The sequence below is a fragment of the Parasteatoda tepidariorum genome, chromosome 7 (assembly GCF_043381705.1).
Source record: "Parasteatoda tepidariorum isolate YZ-2023 chromosome 7, CAS_Ptep_4.0, whole genome shotgun sequence".
Taxonomy (NCBI): Eukaryota; Metazoa; Arthropoda; class Arachnida; order Araneae; family Theridiidae; genus Parasteatoda; species Parasteatoda tepidariorum.
The window spans coordinates 33,296,875-33,306,875 of NC_092210.1; the positions used below are offsets into that span (position 1 = coordinate 33,296,875).

The 10,001-nt window shown below is 29.9% G+C and overlaps 2 protein-coding genes across 2 annotated transcripts in view; one reads left to right on the forward strand and one right to left on the reverse strand.

The window, feature by feature from the left end:
- LOC122268760 (palmitoyltransferase ZDHHC6) overlaps positions 1-1,955 on the forward strand; it is an 8,700-nt gene extending 6,745 nt beyond the window's left edge. The window contains exon 4 of the mRNA XM_043039008.2: positions 740-1,955. Within this exon, the coding sequence (XP_042894942.1) occupies positions 740-922 (183 nt within the window). The 3' untranslated portion in view covers positions 923-1,955. The remainder of the gene's footprint in view (positions 1-739) is intronic.
- LOC139426007 (uncharacterized) overlaps positions 1-9,645 on the reverse strand; it is a 491,229-nt gene extending 481,584 nt beyond the window's left edge. The window contains exon 1 of the mRNA XM_071183256.1: positions 6,827-9,645. Coding sequence (XP_071039357.1) covers positions 7,126-8,976 — 1,851 coding nt within the window. The 5' untranslated portion in view covers positions 8,977-9,645 and the 3' untranslated portion in view covers positions 6,827-7,125. The remainder of the gene's footprint in view (positions 1-6,826) is intronic.
- Between the last annotated feature and the right edge of the window lie 356 nt (positions 9,646-10,001).

The following is a 10,001-nucleotide window of genomic DNA, read 5'->3' on the forward strand; positions in this document are numbered from 1 at the left end:
CGTTGTGTGTGATCGAGATGAGACTGAGTAGCAACTGCGTGAGGAGGTGGATAATGATGCAGTCACAAGTAGCAAGTCAACTGTTCAATGTGGACCATCCAACGAAGTAGGCGTTACTGCCGATGTAGGCGTATCCAGATCAAAGTGGGCGTTTTTACCAAGGTAGGCGTGTTCACATCATGTCCGAAGGTCACCAATGTGGGGAGAGTAGTTACAGATCATGTCAACCTTCATCTATGAAAAGGTACCCTGACATAGAGTCGAGTTAACATGTCTTATATACTAGTGAATTGTAGTTGTAATTTTGTAGTGGTAGATACGCTACAACTATATTGATAACACTTGGCCTTTAAGATATCTTTTTCTTTTTTCTATATTTGGAGAACATGGTTTTTTACTAAATAAGTAGATAAAGAATATTAATGTATAAAATGAATATAAATGAAAATGAATATATATCTTATTAAATTAATAAATTATTAATTAATATCTTATTGAAATTAATATAATCATTTAAAATGCTGAATTAAATCAGTTAAAAAGAAAACCTGTTAAATTGTCATTATATTCTTGATGCTCAAAAGAAATATTAAATATTAAAATAAATAATATTTTTTTGATTTTTTTAATTAGAAGTTTGAAGTTAGGTTTTGGTTTGTTTGAAAAAATTTTGTGAGCAGTTATAGAACTCATGTTTTTATAAACTCTTTAATGGTTTTATTTTTATTGCTTCTTTCAGAACTGGTACTTTTTACATGGAGATAGAAGATATGTTGTTTATCTTACAATATATCAGTTAGGCTTCACTGTATTTAGTCTTGGATTAGCTCTAGGTGTTGTTCTAGCAGTTGGTGGTCTATTTTATGTCCAGGTAATTGCTTTTATCTATTTATTTTTCTTGGTTTTGCATATCTATTCCTAGCCATTTTGTTATATCTCTTTGTGTTATTAAAAAAAAGTAATTGAAAAATTAAAATTCTCCTAACTGTTTAATTTTAAGCACAAAAAACAATTTCAAATGTGATTCCTTAATGCAGTATAATCTGTAATCTAAACTTTTGGAATCTTAAATTCAGTTTAAATTACAGTTATTTTTTTAAGTACTTCTTATAGCTACCTGATAATTATAAGCATAAACTTTGTAATACTTTTGTTAGTGTGGCATAAGGAAATTTGTTTACTTCATTTTTATTTATTTGAAGATAAAACTAAAGGGGCATTCTTAAAAAGTAGAGTTTTTAAATCTTGCACATGGCTTACCAAAGAATACACTGATTTTGCTTTATCATTCTCTAATATAATAAACTACACATTCTTATAATACTAGGTTTTGTATATTGCAAGTTTTGAATTATTAGTTATACTTTTGGATATTGATTTTAAAAATTTAGTTATTGAGTCAGATTTCAGATTTCTTTTGTAAAACTAAAATACTTGTAGGGAGAGTTGTTATCGACCATGTCAACCTTCCTTCATCTATGAAAAGGTACCCCAACATAGAATCGAGTTAACATGTCTTATATACTAGGAAATTGGAATTGTATTCTTTTAGTGGTAGACACCCTAGAGTACTCCCCTACCCGAATTATATGTGTGATAGAATTCAATGAACCACTAGTTGATTCATTGCTGATAGTGAGAAGCCGGGAGAGCTGTATTAAGTTCACTGTCATGGTCGCTTTTGTGTTATGTACAAGTGCTTTAGCAGACGAGTGTATATGTAAGTTATGTGTGATCGAGACTGAGAAGCAACAGCTCAAGGATGTGGATAATGTCACAGTCACAAGTAGCAAGTCAACTGTTCATTGTGGACCATCCATCTTAGTAGGGCTGTTCAAATTGAAATGGGCATTACTGTTAAGATAGGCGAGTTCATTTCAAAGTGGGAGATTCTGTCAAGGTAGGCATGTTCACATCACGTCCGAAGGACACTAATGTGGGGATAGTTGTTTTCGACCATGTTAACCTTCGTGTATGAAAAGGTACCCCAACATTGAATCCAGTTAACATGTCTTATTTACTAGTGAATTGAAATTGTATTTTTGTAGTGGTAGACACACTACATACTGAATATATTAGTATTACATTTATTTTGTTCAGACTTAGTATGGTTACATGTTTATTATTTTGGCTTGTGTTTATAGAGCCTTACAAGAGAAAGAAATGTGTAGCCAAATTGAATTAGCTAATACAATATTTAAATTAGTGAGTATCAAAATTTTGTTAAAAAAAATCAATAGAAAAAGTTGGAAAAGAAAAGAAGAGGTTGTTCTCCATATTTACATTGTAACTAGTGATACTTTTTTACACGAATCGATAAATCAAAGTTAAGATATAAAAGAAAATAAATGTAACTTTTAAATGAAAGTACAACTACTCATTGTATGCTGAAGACTGATTACCATTTCAGCATTTCTCTTTTAAAATGTAATGTGCATAAGGTGACTACAATATATGGAAATAAATTTCAAACGTAAATCCTGAAAAAGATATTTTAAAAATATAATTTTTATCTGTTTTATGCAAAACTAAAAAAAATAGTTTTACTTTTGGAACACCTCTTTTTAGTATTAAACTAAGCTTATTTAGAATGAAAGTTATGCAAGAAAATGTAAAGATAGTTTGAATTTTTTATTATTGTTTGTTTGTGTAACATATTTGTAGTTTATAGTTCGTATATAGTTTATAATAGGTTGTTTGTGTACTAGTCTGCTTGATTCTCATTTTGTTTTCATTATTTATTTTCGATCATGAACTTATCATAAAGATATTCCTATTCTGACATATGTGAATTAAATTATTTATATTTCTAATCATAATTTATATATATAGTGTATTTTGTTATCAAATGCCATAAAGTGTACATTTTTAGAGCTTTTATCAAAAATTGAGTTATTATTATTGAAGTCCTTATATATATATACATACTTGCCGAGTCTCCTGTTTTTTAACGAAGAATCCCGTATTTTACGACTATCTCCTGTTTAGATGTATATTCTCAAATTTCTCCGTATTTGTTGAAGAAATTTTTTAAAAAAATTGCTAATGAAATATCCACTGATGGCAANTTATAATAAAATATAACTTTATATGAAAAGCAATGTAAGAAAATTCGACACTGTAAATTTGTTGGAGACGTTTGTTTGAAGAGGTTTCTGTTAGTTTCTTTAGAGACGTCTATTGGAGACTCATATCTATCGAAGATGTTTCCATAAGCTTCGGATTTTCTTGAGTGTATTTATAACGTAATTTATTGAAGATTGATTAAGGAGATTTGATTATAATAAAATATAACTTTATATGAAAAGCAATGTAAGAAAATTCGACACTGTAAATTTGTTGGAGACGTTTGTTTGAAGAGGTTTCTGTTAGTTTCTTTAGAGACGTCTATTGGAGACTCATATCTATCGAAGATGTTTCCATAAGCTTCGGATTTTCTTGAGTGTATTTATAACGTAATTTATTGAAGATTGATTAAGGAGATTTGATTATAATAAAATATAACTTTATATGAAAAGCAATGTAAGAAAATTCGACACTGTAAATTTGTTGGAGACGTTTGTTTGAAGAGGTTTCTGTTAGTTTCTTTAGAGACGTCTATTGGAGACTCATATCTATCGAAGATGTTTCCATAAGCTTCGGATTTTCTTGAGTGTATTTATAACGTAATTTATTGAAGATTGATTAAGGAGATTTGATTATAATAAAATATAACTTTATATGAAAAGCAATGTAAGAAAATTCGACACTGTAAATTTGTTGGAGACGTTTGTTTGAAGAGGTTTCTGTTAGTTTCTTTAGAGACGTCTATTGGAGACTCATATCTATCGAAGATGTTTCCATAAGCTTCGGATTTTCTTGAGTGTATTTATAACGTAATTTATTGAAGATTGATTAAGGAGATTTGATTATAATAAAATATAACTTTATATGAAAAGCAATGTAAGAAAATTCGACACTGTAAATTTGTTGGAGACGTTTGTTTGAAGAGGTTTCTGTTAGTTTCTTTAGAGACGTCTATTGGAGACTCATATCTATCGAAGATGTTTCCATAAGCTTCGGATTTTCTTGAGTGTATTTATAACGTAATTTATTGAAGATTGATTAAGGAGATTTGATTATAATAAAATATAACTTTATATGAAAAGCAATGTAAGAAAATTCGACACTGTAAATTTGTTGGAGACGTTTGTTTGAAGAGGTTTCTGTTAGTTTCTTTAGAGACGTCTATTGGAGACTCATATCTATCGAAGATGTTTCCATAAGCTTCGGATTTTCTTGAGTGTATTTATAACGTAATTTATTGAAGATTGATTAAGGAGATTTGATTATAATAAAATATAACTTTATATGAAAAGCAATGTAAGAAAATTCGACACTGTAAATTTGTTGGAGACGTTTGTTTGAAGAGGTTTCTGTTAGTTTCTTTAGAGACGTCTATTGGAGACTCATATCTATCGAAGATGTTTCCATAAGCTTCGGATTTTCTTGAGTGTATTTATAACGTAATTTATTGAAGATTGATTAAGGAGATTTGATTATAATAAAATATAACTTTATATGAAAAGCAATGTAAGAAAATTCGACACTGTAAATTTGTTGGAGACGTTTGTTTGAAGAGGTTTCTGTTAGTTTCTTTAGAGACGTCTATTGGAGACTCATATCTATCGAAGATGTTTCCATAAGCTTCGGATTTTCTTGAGTGTATTTATAACGTAATTTATTGAAGATTGATTAAGGAGATTTGATTATAATAAAATATAACTTTATATGAAAAGCAATGTAAGAAAATTCGACACTGTAAATTTGTTGGAGACGTTTGTTTGAAGAGGTTTCTGTTAGTTTCTTTAGAGACGTCTATTGGAGACTCATATCTATCGAAGATGTTTCCATAAGCTTCGGATTTTCTTGAGTGTATTTATAACGTAATTTATTGAAGATTGATTAAGGAGATTTGATTATAATAAAATATAACTTTATATGAAAAGCAATGTAAGAAAATTCGACACTGTAAATTTGTTGGAGACGTTTGTTTGAAGAGGTTTCTGTTAGTTTCTTTAGAGACGTCTATTGGAGACTCATATCTATCGAAGATGTTTCCATAAGCTTCGGATTTTCTTGAGTGTATTTATAACGTAATTTATTGAAGATTGATTAAGGAGATTTGATTATAATAAAATATAACTTTATATGAAAAGCAATGTAAGAAAATTCGACACTGTAAATTTGTTGGAGACGTTTGTTTGAAGAGGTTTCTGTTAGTTTCTTTAGAGACGTCTATTGGAGACTCATATCTATCGAAGATGTTTCCATAAGCTTCGGATTTTCTTGAGTGTATTTATAACGTAATTTATTGAAGATTGATTAAGGAGATTTGATTATAATAAAATATAACTTTATATGAAAAGCAATGTAAGAAAATTCGACACTGTAAATTTGTTGGAGACGTTTGTTTGAAGAGGTTTCTGTTAGTTTCTTTAGAGACGTCTATTGGAGACTCATATCTATCGAAGATGTTTCCATAAGCTTCGGATTTTCTTGAGTGTATTTATAACGTAATTTATTGAAGATTGATTAAGGAGATTTGATTAAAATAAAATATAACTTTATATGAAAAGCAATGCAAGAAAATTCTACACTGTAAGTTTTTTGCAATGCAAGAAAATTTGACACTGTAAATTTGTTGGAGACGTTTGTTTGAAGACGTTTCTGTTAGTTTCTTTAGAGACGTCTATTGGAGACTCATACGTATTGGAATCGTTTCTATTAGCTTCGGATTTTTCTGATTTATCACATAATCAGTTAAAAATTGAAATTGAATATTTCATTAAAATAAAATTTAGAATAAATGTTTTCGTAAAAAAAAGCAATGCAACAAAATTCGACATTGTAAATTTGTTGGAGACGTTTATTTGAAGACGTTTCAGTTAATTTCGTTGGAGATGCCTATGGGAGACTCATATGTATTGGAATCGTTTCTATTAGCTTCGGGTTTTTCTGATTTATCACAAAATCTGTTGAAGATTGAAATTGAGTATTTCATGAAAATAAAATTTAAAATAAAGTTTTTGTAAAAAAACAATGCAAGAAAACTCGACAGTATAAATTTCTTGGAGACGTTTCTATTAATTTCGTTAAAGACGTCAATTTAAGATCCATATCTATTGGAGACGTTTCTATAATCTTCGGAGTTTCCTGGTTTTATTTACCACGCATCATATTGAAGATTCATATTGAAGATTTAAAATATATCACGTTTTAAATACAATTCAATGTTCTTTCAAATAACTGTTAATGTAATTTGACCAGTGGTTCCTAAACAATGTTCCGTGGAACTCTAAGGTAGTAAAGTCACAAGGGTTCCGAGAATTAGGACGTTTTTTTAAGGACAGTCAGGGTTTTTGGAACCACTAATCATATCTATATTTAATCAGTAATATATTTACAGTTTAAAATAGATTTTTTAAACTGTAGATAGATTAGAAATTAAAAATAGATTTTCGATATCCGATTGTTATGACACTGAATGAAGATAGGTTGTACACTTGAATTGAAATAAAAAGTTAGCTGTCATAGATATTGAGAAAAGGATTTTAAAAGAAAAAACAAATATTAAATCAAATATCTAAGATTATGTAATGCCTGTAGTTGTATGACAATATTTTTCTGGAAGATTCTCTTAAACCTCTTTGAACATTTGAAACCTCCAGTGAGAGAGATACAATACAATAAGAGTCATCATGGCATTTACAGTTTATTTCTTTTTACATGACTAACATTGAGTAAGCAAGCTTTATAAAGAATCAAGCTTACTTACTTACCCTACTTCGTGCCCGGTGGCCCATAAGTAGGGTGACCAGATTTTTTCGGGCAATTCCGGGGACACTCATCTCTATCCCCCCCCCAAATTTTATCGACAGAAAAAATTGAAAAAAAAATTTGATCATTTATCTTAAAAAATATTTATTTTTTTTCTTTTACATTTTTTTTATAATTTAGTCTATAAATTATATCGTTAAAATCATGATCATAACATTTTTACACAATTTTAAAATCTGTTAATTGTAGTGCTTTTAAAATTATACTACTTCTAAACACCGTATTTTTCTAAAGAATGAATCTTCTTTAAAATTTCAGGATTTTTTTCGAGTAATTGATAAATATGTCACATGAAAAATCAAAATTAATCAGTACAGATAAAACCGCTTTCACTGTATTCACATCCATTCGCGATTTTTCTTTAGTCCAACAGTTATTTATGCGCGAAAATACCCGTTCTACAGGCGCATTGCTGCTTGGCCAGCACATTGCAAGCTCAACAATTCTTTTGATATTTGTAAATGGTATATTGTTTTTTTGAAAATAATTGTTTATTTCGCGCCATTTGTCTGTTATGTGTACGGATTGGTACCATTTATCGTCTTTTGAATCCAAATAACCTTCAAGATAAGTAAACTCGTCAAATAAATCGTCGGAATTAACATTCAAAATTGCACATTTTGAAGAGAGAGACAGAACTGCCTCGTCGAATTCAGACCGTGAAGGCTTACAATCTAAAAGAAGGCACTTCAAATCAGACATATCATCGTTGTTATCGTTCCAAGCTTCTAAATATGAAATCGCAGCTTCATAGAATTCTTTCGACGTTTCTAAATAAGAATCTTCAGTAATGATATTCTCAGCAATCAATTTAGTCAATTCAGGTTTTACAACAAGTGGAACAAATTTGGCATTCTTTCGTGCTTTCAATTTAAATATCAAATCCTTGACAACCGCTCCAGATTCAATAACACATTTGTCATCGCTTTCAATTTTCAAGATGCTTTGATTAAAAATTGCAGCATGCGAATGCGCAAAAAACAACCATAACTCGGTTGTTTCACTCTCAAAATAATTCTTCAAGATTTTTGGGCACTTTTTTTCAGACAACATAAATTCTTTAAGAGATAAATAAATTTTAAGAATTCTTTCTGCAGCAGGAAGTAATGTCAACCACCTAACATGAATGTGTCCTAAAATTTTATGATATTCTTGGTCAGCATACTCACAAAATTCTTTCAGTCTTTCAATTCGGACTGTGTAAATTTTAAAATAACTAAAAAGTTTAGATACCATAACTTCAATATCTACAGGCAAACAATCAAAAGCAGTTTTAGCGCCATTATGTATAATATGCGCATTACACCCAAAACCAAAAATATCTCTTCCTAACTCAGTTTGAAGTTTAGTATGAACATTTTCTGTTCCTCTTCTTAACAATCCTCCAAAATTAGTGTTAGTATTATCCGCAGACAAACCAGCCATTTTATCCTTCAATTGGAACTCGAATAGTGCGTTTAATATTTCTGAAGATAAAATCTTTACAGTTTCTCCTTTAATTTCGTTTAGTGATACAAGTTTATTATTAATTGGATCTTTAGCACAGTCCCACTGAAAATACCGCACTAAAATAGGAAGTAATTTTACATGATTGTGATTGGAAGTATCGTAAGATATTGTTACAAATTGAACAGACTGTAAATCTTTCTTCAATTCAAGAAATGCCCACGGAGAAAAAACATTGACAGCGATAGCTTCGCATTTTGTTCGGGCACAAGAAAATTTCTTGTCTACAAATTTCTTCTGTAAATTTGAAGTACAGTCCATGCTGCGAAACGATTGGTTGTGACGAATGGTGTGAAATGCAAGCGTTCCTTCATATGTTGCTAAGTCAAACTCTTCTTTGGATGGTTCCAGCTTACAAAAAAACTGTTTGACAGATTTCGCTTTTGGTTTTGCTGCCAAAGCTTCTTTGTGTTTAATTGTAAGAATGTGATCTGCTATAGCTGTTCGTCCTCCACTTCCAACTGAAAACGTTGCTCCACACATTGTACATTTTACTTTGGAAGAATTATCAGGATTCGGTTCAATAAATGGAAACTCGTTTTTCCAATCATCCAAATAATGGCATTTTCTTTTTTTTATTTCTGTTGCCATATTGACATCTATTTTAAAGAAATAAAAATATTTTTCTAAATATCTATTACGATAACAAATTATGAGGTTTTCAAAATGTAGAATAATTTGAATTTATAAAAGTTAATTAGTCGTAAGTGTTAATAATAACTATTTCATAAAAAATGGTTTTATACTTTATTGGTTAGATATTTATAAAATGTTTACCTGATTATAAAATGTTTTAGTTATTTTTCTAAAATAAAACGGAAATGTAGTAATTGTTGTTGTTTTTAGTGGAAATTAGCTAATATTGGCAGTTTATATAACCCAAGATATTAATTGTTTTAAAAGCAACTAATATTCATGTTACGTCTTGTTTTAAACTTCTTTTCTTACATAAACATGTCTGGCGTACAGCCTAGTAAAAATGTAAACATAACTAGATATTAAAGTTATGTGTTCCAAAATTTCTGTAGTATAAGTTATAGTGTGTTCTTAAAAACTAGTTTACATTTAATTTTCAATGCTTACATTAATTTGTATGCAAATTTTTGAGAAAATAAAAGTTACATATAACATATTTTTATCAAATGTTTTACACAAACTTTTTCAATTTTATAACCGGGGATGCAAACCGACCAGGGACACGAGGTCCTCGCCGGGGACAATCCCCAGAAATCGGGGACGTCTGGTCACCTTACCCATAAGGCTCTTGCTCCTGCTCACTCGATCTTTTGCATACGATCTCGCCTCGGACCAGCTCGTCCATCCTCCCTGTCTTTTTTCGTCTCCATGTTTGCATGGGTCTGCTTCTTTTTCGTTTGCCTTCTGGTGCCCAAGTAATAGCTACTGATGGTATTCTCGTAGGAGGCATTCTCAATACGTGACCTATCCATTTCCATTTTTTTTTTCTTTTTATACTGATGGTGATTGGTTCTTGCCTGGTTTTAATGTAGAGTTCTGAATGTGAGACTAGAATATTTTTAGAATATTTCTCAAACATCTGTTTTGTCATGCTCTAAGGTATCATGATAAAATTACCACATTTAACAAATTTTATTACA